At 39.6% G+C, this 19,280-nt stretch overlaps 1 protein-coding gene across 10 annotated transcripts in view; it reads left to right on the forward strand.

Moving 5' to 3' along the window:
• Window positions 1-12,065: 12,065 nt before the first annotated feature.
• Window positions 12,066-19,280, forward strand: part of LOC144701024 (Protein prenylyltransferase superfamily protein) — a 29,515-nt gene continuing 22,300 nt past the window's right edge. For 7 of the 10 annotated variants that reach the window (XR_013580907.1, XR_013580906.1, XM_078572679.1 and 4 more), the window contains exons 1-5: window positions 12,082-12,229; window positions 12,402-12,541; window positions 12,799-13,155; window positions 13,706-13,816; window positions 13,961-14,051. Coding sequence is in view for 8 of the 10 variants with exons in the window: in XM_078572679.1 (XP_078428805.1) it covers window positions 12,402-12,541; window positions 12,799-13,155; window positions 13,706-13,816; window positions 13,961-14,051 (699 nt within the window). In the remaining 2 variants the exon portion in view is untranslated. The other 3 variants (XM_078572682.1, XM_078572680.1, XM_078572681.1) reach the window with 3 other exon arrangements.

A 19,280-nucleotide genomic window follows, 5' to 3' on the forward strand; every position in this document is an offset into this window, starting at 1 on the left:
TTCGTAAGAGGACAGGATAAGAGGAGTAGATATATGGGTATATATATATACTAAGAAAGAAAAAGAAGGGTTAGAGAAGTATATGTATACTAAGAATATATATATAAGGAGAGAGTAATTGTAATATGCTGGGAGAGGAGTAAAGGATAGTTATATCAATATAAGATCACCTATACTTATAGAATACTACTTATATATAGATGAAATATTTATTATATAAGTGCTATATGTATTTTAAGATGTTTTATATGTTTTAATATTTTATAAGTATTTTATAAAATTTTAAGGGTCGACTTAGAAAGTTAAATGGATAATTTAGTCGAAAGCCTTTCAGGTGTTCGATCAAATTCCTAAGAAAGGGTTGAAATAAGAGGGTTATATAGTTATAATATTTATTTTATAGTTAATAGAACTAGGTTAACATGCTTTTATAATTATATATATATTATACTGGATTTTTTAAGTTAAGGGGTTGATTTAGTCGAACACCTTGAAGGTGTTCGACCAAATGCCCGAAAGGGAGTCGAATACTGAATAAATATATGAGTTATTTATTTTTATATAATATTAATGTAATTTTATATAGATTTTATAGAACGAAATCAGGGATAAGAGGGTATTTCTGTCGAACACACATGAGGTGTTTGACAGAATGCCCGGTAGAAGATGGAATAAGGGGGCATGAATATATTTTTAAAATTTTATAAGATTGATAAGGTCGAACGTAGGTGAATCAATAAATCTTCATCTAACATGATGTATTTGATGAAATGCAACAAAGAGTCCGCGATACCAAATTTCAATCAAAGTTGGATTCCTAAATTGATTGAATCAGAAAGAATGTGCCCAGAGTGTAAGAAAACATAGAAATCAACCGAAGAGGGTCATGAAGAACCTGAATCGCCCTAAGTCGAAGAGAAGGGGTGGTTGCGCCGGTTGCCGCCACCTAGCTTTGGTATGCAGTCTCCCTTTCTCTACTCCTCCATTCGGATGCGCATCCAAGCTTCTTAGACTCTTCTTCGATGCCACCTAGAGCTCCAAGAATGCTTGGAAGGGTGTCACACCCCTTCTTCTGCTCTTGTCGCCGTTTAATGGGATCCCAGCCCCTTTTAACAGCCTAAGAGGGATCCCATAGGCCGTCCGATGGAGGGGGACGGCCCTGTGATGGCACACGCCAAAGAGGATCGTCATCAACGTCATCCGCGCCACGTGCCCGCGATGTTGAAGACCGGGTGATCTTGCTCCAGTTATCTTTCCTGCTTTTCATCTATCTTTTTCTCATGTTTTTGCTTTTATCCCGTTCTCGTCCGTCTAGCTTTCATTGTGTTTTTTCTTGCTCGCAACGTTCGTCCGACTGTCGTTTCGTCGTCGAGGAGGATGGGCCTTTCCCGAACCCATTCCCCCTTGCTTCCCCTTTTCCCTCCTTTCTTTCCCCCCATTTCCCTCATTTCCCCCTATTTTCTGATGCCCTTTCTTTGTTTGTAATAGGGGGAGCCCATTTACAAAGGCTCCCCTAATGGACCTCCCTAAGGCCCATGTAAGGGCCCAACTCTTCTCCCCGTTATAAGGGAAGAGAGGGCGCCCTAACCTGTTTAGACCAGTATTTTCTCATTAAGGCATTTCATCAAACGAGTTGCTGGTCTCCCTTCCTCATGCGTGAGAAGTGAACAAGGGAAGGAAGAAGAAGAGAAGGAAGAGGAGAGAAGGAAGAGGAGAGGAGGAGGAGAAGAAGGGAAAGAAAAGGGAGAGCGCTGCCGGTGCCTGCCGCAGTCGCCACCCTTCTTCCTCCCCCCCGTCCGCCGCACGCTTGCCCTGGGCGTCTCCAACCGCCACCGCGCCGTTTCCCTCGCGCGCTGCTGCCGCCGCTGTACGCCGCTAAAGCGATCCCTGTCATGCCGCATGCAGTCCTAGCGCCCCCCCCCCTCACGCCGCCACCGCCGAACTGCCGCAGCTGCCGTCGCTGAGCCACCGTTGCCGCCGACGAGCCATAGCTGCCGTCGCCGAGCCGCCCGAGCTGTGCCAACGCTGACCGCCGCGGGCAGGCCGGCCCCGCGACACGGATCGGGTGATGCAGCCCGTTCCTTTGAACGGTCATCATCTGGTCGACCCGATCGGTCGGTCCAACCCGATCGGCCGGTCTGATTCGATCGACCAGCCAACCCGATCGGCCGTTCTGACCCGATCGACCAGCCCGAACCGACCCGATCAATCGGGCTGTTACATACCCGTTAGGGTACCATCGGATGACGACACCACCGTATCCGATACTACATCCTTTATCGCCACTGAGCCATCATGCTCGGTGACGACCAGACGACGTCCCCAACGCCATCCTGCATCACCCTGGGGGTCCTCCCAGGCCATTGGATCGCCTGATGGTCCCCCCTTGCCGACCGAAATGGCCTCCGGCCAGCGACGTTGATGGCCAGGGGTGAAGTTGGATGGAAATGCCCTTGCCCGTCCGATCATCTTTATAAACATCCAACGGCTGTAATTAAATTGCAGTCGTGGACCCTCTTACAGTGCACCCTTATGGCCATGTCACCATCCCCGCTAGCCGCCTTGTCCGCGTGCCCTATCACATTCTGTCTTTTTGACTCGTCAGCCAAGAGTCCCGCGATCGGTGTCAGCTCCCAGCAACCAATCAGAAATCTAGACAAAAAAAATAAAAAAAATAGTAAAATAAGATGGCTCAATCTCAGTGTCCAATCTTCTTAGAGAAGATTAGACGAACGTGATCATATCCGCCCCTTTAAATAAGCCCAAAACACATGGGCTTTGGGCCAGATTGGCTTGAACCCCGGTCTTGATTTCTTTTTATTTTCTTTAGATTGCAGGCCGTTGGGCCGCGATCATATTCTATCTTCGTGGCCCGGCCCGGCGATTAAAAGAGATAAGGGGAATCTAATCCCATATCGGAAAAAAAAGAAAACGTTTGTGCTATATAAAGGGTGGCATTATATTCTAATGAATTAAAATCAAAGACATACCTCTCTTTGAAGTGTGCAATCCTCGTTGTGGGTCTGCGTACCCCTTGTGTGGCCAGCTTGAGCTAGCCTACTGGGTGCGGTACTTCTTGCCGGCCCGCAGGAGGGCTTGAGTGCCATGCGCAGTCGCCTACCTTGGGCTGACTTGGGTTCTGGTGCACATGGTTGGCTCTTTAGCCGGCCCACTATCCCTTTTTAAAAAGTTTTATTTACTTTTTTATCATCCTTCTTTGTTTCTCTCTTCAATAATTCTTTCTTCTACTTTGACTTATTATCTGCCAAAAATTATAAACTGAAATACTAGATAGATCATTAAAAATTACAATGTCATAAGCATATTTTTGCTAAGAAATTCTTGAGTACATTAAACATGTATAAAAAATAACATTAAAATATAATTTTTTATCATTTGCTGTATTTAGTGCATGAAATGCAATATTTTATAAAATTGGGGAAAATGCACATGAAATTATCCCAAATTGATGTTAAAATAAGTATAATTACATGACACATTTTGGGTTTATCATGAGGCAACCTGATTAGCTAATAAACATTGAAGGAGAAGAGGGTCCATATTCTTAATCTGACTGCAATCGCCAACTCTAGATTAAGGATATCATATGGCCCCAAGGATATACTTCATCAACTGGCTGGTGGAGGCCGTCATCTATGTTGACCAGCTAGTGGAGGTTGGTAGCAAGAGGTACTATTCTGATTCAGTGGCTTTTGGGAGGGCAAAAGGAGATCGTACACACAAGCAATGGTTGAGATATGCCTCTCTTGTACATTAAAAAACATCATCACTATTCAGGCATCCTTTGCCGTAGGAACAAGGCCAATAGGGGGGATTGTTCGAGGTTCTAGAGAGCTAAATGAGGCACCGTGATAACTTACTACCATCTCGACTAGCTTAGGGAAGAAGGGTTCACCATGGTGGAAATATATGTGGTCGTCAAGCCAATCACACATTCCACATCTCATTCCATGTTCATTAATACAACATATTTATTATAATGCACATGTGATGCTTATAATAAAGTCCATGAATACATGATCAAACTTAGTGAATTACGATGATATTGTAATATGGAGATTATTAGTTTTTAAGCATGTGTTCTAAACATTCCTATTCGAAGGATACGCGAGAAGGATATCAAAGTATCCATATAGAATAGCACTATCAAAGTATCCAGCCTTTTAGCCATTAGTGTGGAGACACTAAAGATAGATAGTGGGTGCTCTTTAGGGGAAAGAGTTCACTGAATTGATCTGTGTGGATCCCTGAATGGTATTATACCAAAATACACACCGTCAATCAGGTCGATTCACGTCACGGTTGTGTAAGTGGTCCTTAGACCTGAGACACCAAAAATGTTTTATGGACGAACGATTGTACTTTGACTATGGCCTACGAATCTCTAATCATGGGATTCTAAATGGTCTTATTTTGGGTACATCAAGAAGTTCACGAAGAGGATTGAGTGGTCAAGATGAAATCCTCCACTCTCGGTATAAGAGGTGATATCTCAAGGAAGACGATGTGATGAAGTCCTTGGCCAAGGTAGTGAAATATCGGAGAAGAGTTCTCTGATGATTTCTGAATGCACCAGTACTAACTTAGATGACCGATTAGGGTTTGACAGTTGACCATACCCTAAGTCGTCTAAGGAGCGTGAAGTGGATGAGGGACTATACATACATTGTAACCGATGATGAGTAGGTTCCATAAAGTGAGTCGATACACACTCCTTTGTATCTTCTAGAACATGAGGTGTAGCTTGGACCCCATGTGTTGGAGACTCGACCTATCGATTAGGTTAAATCAATCCGACATCAATTAATCTATATGATAATATAGTTAATTAATTTGTAAGGCCAATAAAGGTTATTGGGCTGATGGAGTTGTTTACTAGACTAATACATGGGCATAGAGGATCACATGCGAGTGGTCTTTTGGACTTCATTTCATAGTTTTATCGGTGCCCTACAATTTTGCCAAAGTCTTATGTTGCGTGTCGTTATGATTTGTTCATCCAGATCTAGGCCTCTAGAACCCTACATATCATATTTCAGAATCCTACCAGCATGAATGAGAAGAAGAAGGATCACAACGATGTTAGGGGCAAGTATTAGCGCCCCATTCCTACTTCTTCAAATCAAAGTGATTTGTAAGTTCATAACTCCTCTGTACAGCTTACATTGTAGTTTGGTCCTAGTATTTGAACTAACATTGGACACCATTTGATAGAATATTACTATAAACCCTTAAATAATTTCCATACAACTATATGTAATTCATAACACATAATACACTATATTTCAACTTAGAAAAATAATACCATGGAAAATTTAATGTGATAAGAAACTAAAAATTATATTCCAACTCAGAAAGTTATTTTCTTAAAGAATATGATGTTAGAAAAATTGGTGGAATATCATAAAACATCAAAAAAACCAAAATATCACTCTATAAATAGATTGATAATTTTTCATTTGACAGCACACTTATAGAATCATTTTAATTCCAATAACCATGTCGATTTCATGATATGGTTGTAATAATTACCATGTGATAACATGCATTTCTAGTAGGCAAATCTCATTATATTAAAATTTTTATTTGTATTAAATCAATTATATATGCATGTCATCAAGCTTAATATATTTAAATACTGTTATGGATTATGTGCATTTTACATATTTTTTGGGATTTTGTTGACAATAAATTCTGAAAGAAAATAATTTTCTGAATAAAAATCATTTTTGCTTACTGATTTGGCAATATTTTCATAAAGATATTATTTTTCAAAGCATATCTATGTTGCATCCATATTTACTTCTTCAGAATTTTAATATATATATTTTTAGGCTTTTATTTCGCAATGCCACGTGTTGCCATTTGATTCGTTGAACGAACAACCAGATGTTAAGGTTAATGATTAGCAACAACCAATCATTAAACCTAGTTAATGATTGGAATCAGCCAATCTTTAATGTAAACTGTTATCACATTGTGATTCGCGATGCCAAAATGGCATTTATGACTAAATGTGATGGAGCGCGCCCAAACGACATCGACAAAACGTCATCGCAGCCATCCTCGCTGTCAACAACATCACCGCCAGTCCGTGTGAAGCCCGATCGGAATGCTAAAACATACGTGATGATGCCCAGGTTTAAATACCTCGGGTAATGCACGTCCACACACGTGCTCGTGTTTTAATTCTATGATTTTTTTGTTCATCCGATTTCATGTTTCGTGTTTGTCATGGAGAGTACATCGTACTTGTCGTGATGCATATGTATCATTATGTTTTTCCATGTCAATATCATTCTGTATCATTTATTTTCACATCATTTTAATTTCTCTAGTTTTATATTTGTTTTAAAAGGGGGGGGGTCATCTAATGGGCCTTCCTAATAGACTCCTTATAAGGGGCCCATCATGGCCCTATATAAGGCCATGATGAGCCCCACATTCTTTCTTATATCTGGATTTCATTGTTTGGCAGTTACCAGCGTCCAGGTCTCACCAAGAAGAAGAGAGAAGGGGGGGAAGGAGAGGAAGAAGAAGAGGAAGAGAGAGAGGAAGGAAGGAGAAGGAGAAGTAAGCACTGCAACATGCGGCTGCCGCTAGTTGGTCTTCTGCCGAGTGCTCTCCCTGACGGTCTCACACACATGAATCACCGGTCGCATGCATGCCCTGACGTACGATCAAATGCTGCCAAACTGTTCTGGGCAACGCATCGGGTTGCCCTGTTTGACTCATGTACTTCAAATATGTCACTTCGCGCACAACCTGGACTCCTGATGATCGTTGCAAAGTTATGCATGGTCTTGACCACACTGAGTGTTGGTTCTGCCACTGGAATCGGTCGAAGTGCACCCTGTGACAACCAGTGGCATTGTCATCTCCACCGAGTGATTGACACTCTGCTAAGTCGTCACCCTAATCTGCACCGCCCCTCCCCTTCCACTTTGCCTTGCTCAGGCACGTCCGAACAAAGTTAGACGCTTGATCATCGTGGCGCGCCGACGCCTATGCGAACCACCATGTCGAACAATCGTTTGCGGTTGGCCATGTTGACTATTCTATTTGGCCAGTTCGTTCATTTAGGCATCGCGGTGGTGCCCTCACGTCTTCTAGGTCCGACCACCAGCGATCATCAAACCCAGCCTAAGGCCCAGTTCAGTTGCGCCATGTGAGCCGATCTAGTGCTATTGTGCACTTGGGGTCTTGCCATCGCTGCACTTTCATGGGTGCAACTACTTCACAATGCACCTGTTGGAAATATTAGACTACTCTGCACTTGTTGAACCCTTGGACGATCATCCTGCCGCACGAACACAACACACGCTGTTGTGCAACCTAGTTGCTCACTTCCGCCATAGTGCGTCCCGATGCTGCCGCACTACGACGTGTATTCTGTGGTACCAATGCCTTCGCCCACCGTGCGTGCCTAGGATTTCACTATCGCATATCTTGGGCACCTACAGCCTGCACTATTGGCACCACAGCCCTACAAACTGTTAATGCTCAATCCAGGAGAACGTCACTACCACATTAAGTCTGTGCTGACCACCAGCCAGTTGCATTGCTGAAGTTCGCTATACGCCCGAGCCACCACGTAGTCACTTCCTTGTCTTCGCTCTCCCACATCATCTCCTGTGCCACTCTAGACATCACTCGAGTGATATCTAGCCTTCTCCAGCACGCCTTTGCGTCATCCACCCGCACATTAAATGCCACAACAAGATAAAACTCTAACACAATGACATGATGACGCTGACGAGGATGAGGAGAGAGAAATCTTTTGATTAAATCAATGACAATGAATCGTCTAACTTCCAAGCTTGATATCCAATGATCCAAAACTATGATTGAGCTGAAATTTTAAGGGTAACTTTGTCTTTATGTCCTCTATCCTTTATAAATTAACTCCTCATCTTTGTAAAATATATCTTTAACTTCAGTTCCTCCTAAAGAGGCATATTGAAGGAAAGTGAAGTTTCGAAGATCCATCAAGTGTGTTCTTAGTGTTCTGAGTGATTACAGAGAACCAACGGATAAGTGGAGCGGCTGATCTACATCATGAAGACACCTTGATCCTGCGGGAACATAGGGATATAAGGTTAGCCTCTTGTCTTACATTGATCATTCTTCAACACATTTTGGTTGGTCATCTATCAACCTTATCCATCATTCATATTGATCAACATCCATCATCCATCCCTTCCTACCATATTCTACCATCCACCTCAAGTATCACCTACGCCATCACAATCTTGTCATATGTTCCCTTCTTCATTTGTCTAAGAAAATGTAAACCACTATTCTCCCATTTCACTCATCACTCTACTCCTACTCCAGCACATTTCACCCCATATTTTCTACTTCATCTCGCCTTCACATCCTCCTATATTCTATTAAGCCTTAAGTTAGTAAACCATAATTATCAAACTTCAAATCAGATACCTCTTGTCATTAATTCTCATCTCATCTCAGTATCACTGCTTCACATTTTCTGACTCCCTAGTTTCACTCGCTCTAATCACGACCACCGCTCGTGTATTACACGGATCATACTTCTTAAATAGGAAGTATTCTTATCTCTGATCACTTCCTTCATATTAGCGTACCTCTTACGCAATTCATATCCCTTCTCGTCATCTCAAGTTCACCCTATAGAGAGAGCTATCTCCCTAAGATATGTTCCTTGTGGAGACAACCCTTTTTCATCACTAACTAATCAAATTATTTTATGATTGAAGGTTTATAAATATTATCAAACTCAAATTCACAACGTAAGTTTAGTTATAATTTTGTGTTTCTCAGTGTGTTACCAAGGTCACAGTAAATATTACACATATACCCAAATATTGGTTTGAGGTGATGCTAGGTTTTATAACAAGTACTAAATAATTTCAAATAATAGTTGCTAGGTTTTCTTACCTTGACTACGGTTTGAAGAAATAGCTCCACATGCATTTTATGACTAATAGCATTGGCATTGCTATGGGTTTAATTAACCATTGGTGCTTTTAAGTTTAATCAATGAAAGTATAAACATTTATCGTGTCAAATCTAGCTAGTAATGAGTACGGATCATCTCGACAAGGAATGGTACTTAAGGATTTAATATAATTTTAAATAGTGATGAATGAGATGTGGAGAGATATATGTAAAATATAGGGTCGAGAGAAAAGAAAAATTTAAGGTGAGAGGGTGATAATAATTAATAAGATTACAGTAATTACAGTAGATAGTAATATTGTTGATATTAGACGAATGAGTGAGTGCAATAAGTTAGTGATGACAATAAGATTAAAAAGTGAGTATGTGGGAGTCATGTATTGAAAAGGAGAACTGGCGTCAGGAGGATAATAGTATGATAAGAAAGAGACGATGACATCCAATGCATAATTTGTGATCAAAATGTGTAAATATGTGGTGTGGGAATAATATATGAGGACAGGATTGATATAAGCTAATGAAGATGATGAAAAGAGCCAATGTAATGCGAGAACACTTAATATAGATCATTGCATTCTACAAGGATCTGTGCAGGTTACATCCCCTCTCTTCTCTATTTCTTCTTCTCAATACCCATAATACCAACAATGAAATTATGATCTCAAATTATATCTCTCTTTAAATTATTCCAGACTTGTAGGAAGAAACTTTAAAGATGATTTTTACAAAGATCCACACCTTAGTTTGTAGATCAAATCACAAGGATGAAAAGGGGATTAAAGAATAAGTTTCCCTCAAAGTTTCAGCTGAATTGGCCTCCTAGATTGTATGATATGAAACTATTAACTTGGATAAATCGAGGCCATCCATTTTGTCTTGTTCCTTATCAATGATGCTTTCACTTCCTTGTTTTTCTTTGGAAGTTGAAAAATCCCTAGATATTCCTTTTATTTACTAGCATGATATCCTTGATTTTTGTAACCATCTGGGCCCAAAGCCACTCATGTCCTGCACAAAACATGAAGGAAAATATTTTTTTTATTCTTTAATCATTGTGTGATGTCGCAACATGTCACATCGTGCCACCCCAACACCTTTTTTATTTTATTCAATGACACACTGCTAGGTATCCTTTGCATAAAAAAGATAAGAGATTGCAATGATTACATGATGTGGCGACGTGGATGGCCATGCCACATGACTTTTTCCTTTTTTCATCAATCATATGTCACCACATCATCGGATTGCCTTTTTACCTTTCAATGTTGGAAGATGTAACCAAATTAATGATTTCTTTGCTTGGTCTCTGAAAGCATTTATTATAATTTTAATTACTTATTTTTTGTTTTTGGTCCATGTCACTTGCGCATTTAAAAAGAGAACTTGTATTGCCCAATCATTGAACATTACAACATCAAAAATTGTGATGCCATAATGACACCCTTTTGCAGTGATTAGCTCAGTAATCATTCCTGAAAATTATAATTGGTCATCATTTGATCGAATTGAATGACACACATGGCAACAGAGGAAAAAAATAAAATGAACTAAATAATACCAATAAAAATAAATCCTAAGTCATCAATATATATTCTGTCATAGAAAATTAATATCTCAATAAATATATTTTCAATAATTACTAAAAAATTAATCTGAAACATATAATGAATTTCTTTAAGATTATGATGGTGTAAAATTCCATTACATAAAAAAATACAAGAATCTGATATTGCTCTAAAATAGATTTATTCATTTTAAGATTGATAATCATCTAAATTTCATAAAACTAACCCAATAATTTTTATTTTATCTGATGCTAAGAAGCATATATCGATCAATTTCTCCATGAATGATTAAATTTTAAATACTCTCTTAGCACAGTAACATACCTTGAGGCCGGCAGCAAAGAGTGGCAATGATAAGAGGTTGCTTATAATGGTGCTAACTTGGGCTATAGATTGAATTTCTTGATGCAGTTTGTGGTGTTCACAAGCTGGGCTTCTATCCTATCATCTGAATATTTTTTAAAGAAAAGGATGAGAAAATACAAATGAAAAAGATAAGAGATCACATAAACCTCATTCTCATTTTACATAAGAGCCGAGTAGTGTTTTTTTTTTATAACCTTTGACAAGCTTGCATTAAACTTCTTCTTCCTTTCCTATTCCTTCCTTTCTTGAAGCTCTGTCCACTAACATAGTGTGCCTTAAAAATCCATATAGAGTGATAAGGTTGGGCCCATTTCACTCAAGTGACTTATCTCCCACATGGGAATAAGTCACCTAAATAAATCGCATTGCCTCTAGGCCTATGAGTCAGTCTAATTAATAACTCCAACTGCTAAAAAACCTTTATTGGTCTTAAAAATTAATCAAGTATACCATTAGATAGATGAATTATTGGCAAATTGATTACATTGTATGTATAGTCTCTCATCTTCTTGATGCTCCATGGATGACTTAGCATATGGTAAACTGAATAGATTAATGTTAAATGAGAGAAGAAACGTGTACTCGGCTTGTTCACCACATATATTTCCTTCAGGAAACACTGAGGTGAGAAGGTGATAATAACTATTTGATAAGACTTATATGAGTATTAATAATAGTCATGAGTTGGGGAAGAGATTGTATAAAGATTTAGGAGAATTGAGGAAGATGTGGAGTATGTTGGATGGATCACTGACCACTCAATTAGGAATATTTAGAGAAACCTGATGAAATATTGACACAAATGAGAGAATTATTTTGGAACTCGCTGGGACTACAACTGATCCGATAGATATATTTTGGGAAATGCTAGAATTCATTTATAACTGAGTTGAAGAAAAGAGAAGTCAGCTTAATCTCAAGAAGTACTTGGGTATTGGAATAAAGCAAAGGGATTTTGTCAAATTAAGGGTTATACATGATTATTGTGAAATAAGTAACAATTTTGAAGTGCTCATGATCTTTTCTGGCTCTTACAATTATGTTATTTATTATGTTAGTTAGAGTAATCACATACTCCAACCTCTCGAGACCTTTACTCACTTTAAGAAAACTTTTTACATACTATATTTTGACAATATTTTCCAAAAATTGACATTACAATTATCTTCTTCCACTATCTTGAGAACTCAACTAACAAATACAAACATTTATCTTGTAATTTCAATCGTAATCAGAATCGGCTGTTGTTTCTCTGTCGTTCCAGATCAAAGAACATTCATTTTGGTATCCGGCGATGAAAATCTTGTTCGGTTCATGTTCAGAATATGTTTAACTAGGTAATTTCCGCTCATGATTTAGATATTCTTACTTTTGTCAGGTGTATCTACGTCGATCACTTGCCCGGGCATGTAAGCGATTTAAATCTTACGAGTTTCGACGGACCCAAACTGTTGCGATGATTGATTCCTTTACATTCAATTCGCCACAAATGCGATTTCCCCCTAGCAGATGATCGAAGAATCGTCGTCGCCTGGATCGGCATCGTCAGGCGCTTTCCCTTTCTCTTCGACAATGGCGTCGGTAGAATGCAAACGAGGGCTGGACTTGCTTGCTCAGCTAGAACAAATATTGGAGGAAGACGACCTCATGTAAGCGGTTTTTCATTTTTGAACTCGGCATTGGGTTTTTTTTCGCTGAAAATATCAGTGATAATTCCTGACGTCGTTTTTGGTTTACGCATGCGATGAAACAGAGAAAAAGTAAATGTAGATGGTATGTTGCCAACTCGTCGAATTTCTTCGATCGTCGATTATCAAATGCTTATTATTTTGGATTATAATATATGCATTTTGCGATTCAAAGATTAAATGTCTTCAATTACTGATTTTATTGTGTCATTCTGCAGTGATGAACTAGGATTCGTCCACCCAACTCAACTAGCAGAGCTTAATGCGAACTCAGGGTTTGGTCTGCTTGATCTTTCTAATGAAGCTCAGTCTGCAGATCGGGCTATGAGGGAAGGGACAGACGGGCGTTCTATACTTTATGATGAGACAGTGTTCTGGAACAGAGATCATAAGTTGGCCATTTCGACAACAGAGTTGCCTCTACTGGTCGTTGCCGCCAAGAAATTATTTTTTGATTCTTACAAGAAGTACAAGTTTTCCAAGAACCCCGAACACGATCTTCAAGATGATGTTTTGAGACACAGTAAATCCTTTTTACTCATTTGCTCTGACAATGGAACGGCTTGGAACTCACGGTATTTTCAGTTACCACCCATTTTAATATTTTTATGGTTTATCCGAACTTGAGCACTAAATACTCTTTGCCGTTTGTTTCACAAAAAAAAATACTCTTTGCCATGATGTAGTGTCCTTAATTCCTTCTGCTGTTCAATATATTTTCGTCGATAATAATAAAGTTTGATTGAAATTTCTTAGAGATATTCTTTAAAAATCAGCTCTGCTGAACAAGCCTTGGAAGACATTGACACGTCCTTGAATGTCATTTGATCATTATATTTTTTTCTGTTTCAGGAGTCAACGGAATGTGCTTTGAAATCTTATGTGCAACATCCTTCTGAGATTTGACATCGATATAAATTATATTTTTTCTGTTATTTCTGATTCAGAGCCTCCTATGGTTATCGCTGCATATTATCATTTTTTTTTATTGTTCGTGCGTGTAAGGTTATTTGTTGTAGTTTTTTTACCGAACAAATTTTGACTGTTCTATGGATTGACTTTGACGAATTAATAAGCTGTTTTTTATTATGCTGATTGAATTTTTATTCATTTTATGTTTTCCAGGAAGCTTGTGATCTCAAGGAATCTATGTTTATCACTAGTTATGGATGAACTCCGATTGTCTGCATTGATTCTTTCTTATTCTCCAAAGAGTGAAAACTCGTGGAGTCATCGGTAATGAAAGTAATCATGCCTTTCTCATCCATGTCTGCGTTTTGTCCAAGATTAGGGCCATACACATCAGAAATGAAAATAGACATTCAACAAAAGAAGCTTATCATCTTATGAAAAAAATCTCATTGAAACGTTTTTTCCTAGTCGTTGGACAATCAAACAATTTCACCGTGCATGTGGAGATTTTTCAGACGTTGTGGCAAAAGAATCAGAATTGGTGAAGAGGATAGAGGAGGTTCGTTCTCAGCTTCCTTTGCAAATGTTTATTTTATTTAGAAATCCAAAAAATTTTCAATTTATGTTTACTTAAATCCTGAGGTTTTACTCTTTTTTATAAATACTTGAGTATTTCTATTGAAAAACATTTAACCTATTGTATTGTTTTCACCGTTTGTCCCCATCTATATCAAAATTTTCTTTGCATTTTCTCATATATTTTTTTGTTTTTTTTCTGGACGGTTTCCTTTTCATTCAGTTTTTTGACAAATGTTTCCCCTGTTTTATTCACTATGGCCAAATGCTGCATTCAAATCTCATTTGGAATAAACCTGTGCTGGAAAACTTGAGTTTGTGAAGTCAATCACTCATCTTATGATAATTATTTTAAACAATGATGAGTGTCTACGACTCTTCTGAAAATATGTTTGTGATATGTATGTGTATCAAATATCAAGAATCAATATCCAAATTGGTACTTACAGTATGGAATTTCTGCTCTACTCGACTTTTCAAGCAGTACACTCCTGCTCTCTGTCTTTGAACTTCTCGTTGCCAAGAACTCTGGTTAAACCCCAGACCAAATGCAGCTGCAAAAGATATCTCCCTTGCTCTCTCCTTCTATTTATACCCGTCCTTTATGCCCTATGTGCAGTAGTGATCACAAACTAGTTGTAATGTGGCCAGGTCAGCACTTTCAGAGCCACCTGGACCCATGTCTGCCTTTTCCTGGGTACTGGGCTGATACCGATCAGGTATCTTGAATGTAATATTTCAAGAATTTCCTTGTATAGCAATCACCACAACAGAATTCCTAGCCCAATTTCCACACTGACGGAATGAAAACGAGAAAAATAGATCTAGAGAAGAAGGAGAATACGAGAAGATGAAGATGAAGAGTGGGATCTAGCTCCCTCTCTCCCCTCTCTGGTCGCGGAGAACCTCCCGCCCCAGCCTCAGCTCACGCTGCCAGATTACGCCAAATGAATAACTGTCTTTTCTTGCCAATCGTCTGACTTATTTTTAGTGGGTTGCATGTGCGACCAACCTTAATGTTGCCTCTTGGGACCACATGTCTGGTACGTTCTTGAAAAGAGCCTATCATAGGCCTTCATTCCTGTCCATGCCTCTTCTTTCTTTCGTAAATTATTATCGGGATTGTATCAGTTTGCTTTGGGAGTTATCATATCTTTGTTTCATTGACAATGTTCCCATTCAAGCATGAGCGGGACTGGTTTAGCCCTTGAGATGGGCGTTGTCTTGAGGAATGTGTAGTGCATAATAATCATGTGGTACATGTTAGCTCCTCCACTCAATCTGAGTGAGATCTTCCATTCCCAACATGGATGCAAGAGTCATGTGTTTATCCTGGGGAAATTCCTTGGTCAAGATATCAGAAAACTGCAGTTTGGTGTGGATGTAGACAGTCTCAAGGGTTTCAGACTCCAGTTTTTCCTTGATGAAATGACGATCGATCTCATCACGCTTGCTCATATCATTCTGTACTGGATCATGGCCCAGCATGATGGCTGGTTTATTGTCACACCTAGTTGTGATAGGTTGTATTGGTTAAAGCTCCAGTTCATGAAGAATCCCTTGAATCCAGATAGCTTCATGCATACCCTTGAGAAGTGCTCAAAATTTGGCTTCGTTACTGACAGGGAACAAATTTTTGTTTCTTGCTGCCAGGTTATGACATTCCCATAGAGTAGGGGACATTGTTAATAGGTAATGTTCAGCTACTAACCAGTATGCGGGCCAGCATAATCAAAGTCATTTTGAATTTCAAGAGAAAGTGGCTTACCCATTTGGAAGGTGACTGAGGCTTGGTCCCATAGTTCCCTTCAGTTACTGGGGAACCCTGTGTTCAGCTTGGAAGTGAGATACCTTAGGACACCACAAATTAATTCAAGACATTAACAGTACAAGAAATGCCTGGCTGGGTAGGGGCAACATAAATCAGTGTACAAAAAAAAAGGTTTACTCGTTTGTACTATTTGGTTAGTAGTAGGTTTACTATCATCCTGCTTAAGTTTATAATAAGTTCAATTGGAGTAGAGAGTGGTTGCCATTGAAGATGGCTGGTCTCATTGAGAAAACCATAAATATATTTCTGCTGTGAAAGGACAATTCCATGAGAAGCATGAGCCATTCCAATGCAGACGAAATATTTCAGGATACCCGGATTTTTCATATCAAAATGACCACTAAGTTGCTCCCCAAAGAGAATAATTCTAGTAGAATCATTCCCAGTTTTATAATAATGTCGTTGTTAACAAAAAGAGCCTTTTCTATCTCTTCATTTTAAAGTAGAAGTTATGAAAATTACTCAATGTACTTTCGGCTCTTTTTTGACTGCTGTATCTTCTAATGGGTCCCACTAATGGCTAGTGGACCTGACTATGCTGCAAAAGATCCGTTCTTTGGTCTCTTTTTCCTTGAGATCATCTGAAAGGCTCTCATTGCGACCTAGTTTCCTGCCAGCCCGACTGCATATGAAGGATTGTCCTGCTGCCAGTAGTCTTCTCTTCTTGTTCAAGCTACACCTTCCTTCAGTCATCAACATACACAATAAGGATTACAATATTCCCAGTTGATGTATGTTGATAAAAGGGTGTGATCACCATGACATCTGTGGTAATATAACCCTTTTTTAATTGAATTCAGTCATTTAAACCATGCCCCAGGTGATTGTTTGAGTCCATAGGGGGCTTTCTTGAGGCGACATACTTATCCAACTGGGAGAGGATAACCCAACCCAAGCCGAATGAATATAATCTTCCTTGTTCAGACTTTCAATTAAAAATGGATTTTTTACAGCAAACTGGAATGAATCCTGATTTTAGTTAGCTTCTAAGGATATTTATAATTCTGACAGTGTTCATTTTTGCAGTGGATGAAAAAGTTTGCGCATAATCCACACCAAATTTCTGACCATATCTCTGAGCAACTAATCTGGCCTCATATAATTCAAGTTGTCCATCTGCACACTTTTTAACAGCATACCCACAGAAATCCAATAGCTTTACCCCCCCTTTGGAAAGTAAGATCACATTGCGAGTTTGATTAACATGTAATGCAGCCATTTCTTCATCCATGGCCTACTGCCAATGAGGTTGAGCAATGAATCATAAAGTGACTTAGGAATATTGACCTGTTGACGACTCATCAGAAAGATTTTATGATCAAGGAACATATTATGATAAGTTTGAACAATACTAAAAGGAAAGGTAGTGGTCTCCTGATGAATAGCGTCATTAGCTGGATGTTGTGCCGTTAAAGGAATAACCAAAGACATACCACTACAGGACTTAATAGCTCGGGAACAGTCCAGAGGAAGTTGTCTGATTCTCCTCTTGTTTAACTGTTGAGGCAGAGAGGAGATTGACCATAACCAAGGGGGTCATTGGAAAGTGGTTTCTGTCTCACTACTTGAAGATGGGCAGATGATGTGCGTCACTTTATGAGCCCCTTTCTTTATAGCTATCTTTCCCGCCATCAAATATTTGAATACTCATGTGAGTGTCTGATACAATCCTCAACCTAACTTGGGAGTCTGTCTCGTCATATTAACTCACTAGGGCATTTCAGTCATTTGGTCATTATGTATTTCCTTTAAATAGGGATCCACTCCCTTTAGGAGAGCAGCGAAGAAGGAAGTAAGTCACTTGTCTCTCCGCTCTAAGTCAAGTCCTCTCTCTCTCTCTGTGTCTCTGCGATTCCCTTCACTCGTGATAGTTCTCTACCCCACAGTGTGATAAGAACCCTCAAAATGGCGACCCTCTTTCAGCAATAGGAAGTATTGTCCTCTTCTCACAGGCTTCGTCGGTGCCGGGAGAAGAGGGACCAATCCAAGTTTCAAAAGAGAACAATGTATCGGAAAGGTAGAAAGAGAAGGAAACAGGGGGGGGGGTGGATCCTCAGGGGAAGCGGGAAGAGCGTCGCTTCCTGGAGAGAGTAGCGTCCTCTGGTGCAGGTAAGAACTTCTGCAGGGGCAGTAGGAGTGAGAGGTGAGCAAGGGAGGTCAGCGACAAGGTGTGCTAGGGAAATGAGAGAGAGGAGAAACTCACGGTGATTCGAAAACTGTATCTCTTCTTTCTCCACAACCCTTAAGTTAGGGTTCCTGTTGGGCTTGTGGGCTGCTGATGCTGTTTGGGCTTCCGCCGCTCATATATGCGGCCCGGTATCATATCACAGTGTCTTCAGGCGGCTCGTCCCTGGTCGTAGCTAGTGAACTCTGGATCACCGAAATGGGTAGGGGATCCGATAATGGTGTTTAAATTAGGGCCTTTGCCCAAGAATAAAATCAAGGGGTTTTTTGCTCTTGTTCTCTCTGCTCCTCTTGCTCTCTTCCTAAGCTTCTCACCTAGAGCTACTTCAGTTCATGGAGGTTATTGTTCTATCTCGAGTCCTCTCTTCCTTACTCGACATTCTACATCCCATCAATAACCATTTGACACAAAAAACTTCCATAAAGTCCAACACAATATCTTCCCATATTTGATCAGGGACAGGTAGATGTAGCAGAACTCTTGCAGGGCTCAGAGTGGAAGCTTTATGTGTTTGACAGATGTGGCATACCAAGATAGAATAATATTGCTTAGAGAAAATAATATTGATTAATTCCTAAGCTTTACCTTTAATGATTCATTCCTGGCCAGTGGAACTGTTGTGGTATCCATTTATAAGTCTTCAAAAACCCTCCCCCAATTTTATATGCCATGCAATTGTTTTAAGCTCAGAGAAGACGATTTTGGGAGAACTAACGATTTCTTGTAGTAGAGGAAGTTCTGATGCTTTGAATAATATTGGTGTTTCCCTGTGTTGTTGCTGATAGCATTTTTTATCTCAGATAGATAGCGGTCCTCCGCAGTCTCTTTTTCCAACTATGGTTTGTTCAACCAACGCGTGACAGACAAAATTATAATGGATAACTTCTGCATGCAAGTTGATAATGCATTGGCTACCTATCTTTCAAAAAAAATAATGCATTGGCTACCATGTTATTTTAATCAGACTTACACTTGATTTCAACGTGAAGATGCATTGGGTACCATTATACTGTTGCAGCATCTCTTTCTGATCGATGAGGAACCTTAAGGGGCATTGATATGCGTGAATGAAGAATTTATGAAATAGAAGATAATGCTTCCATTTATGGACTGCCCATACAGCCACTACCATTTCATAAGTCGATTTTGATTGGACCAGAGAAAAAGTGCCTTACTGAAAAATACAAGTGTATGGT

This window comes from Wolffia australiana, chromosome 3, assembly GCF_029677425.1.
Source record: "Wolffia australiana isolate 7733 chromosome 3, ASM2967742v1".
NCBI lineage: Eukaryota > Viridiplantae > Streptophyta > Magnoliopsida > Alismatales > Araceae > Wolffia > Wolffia australiana.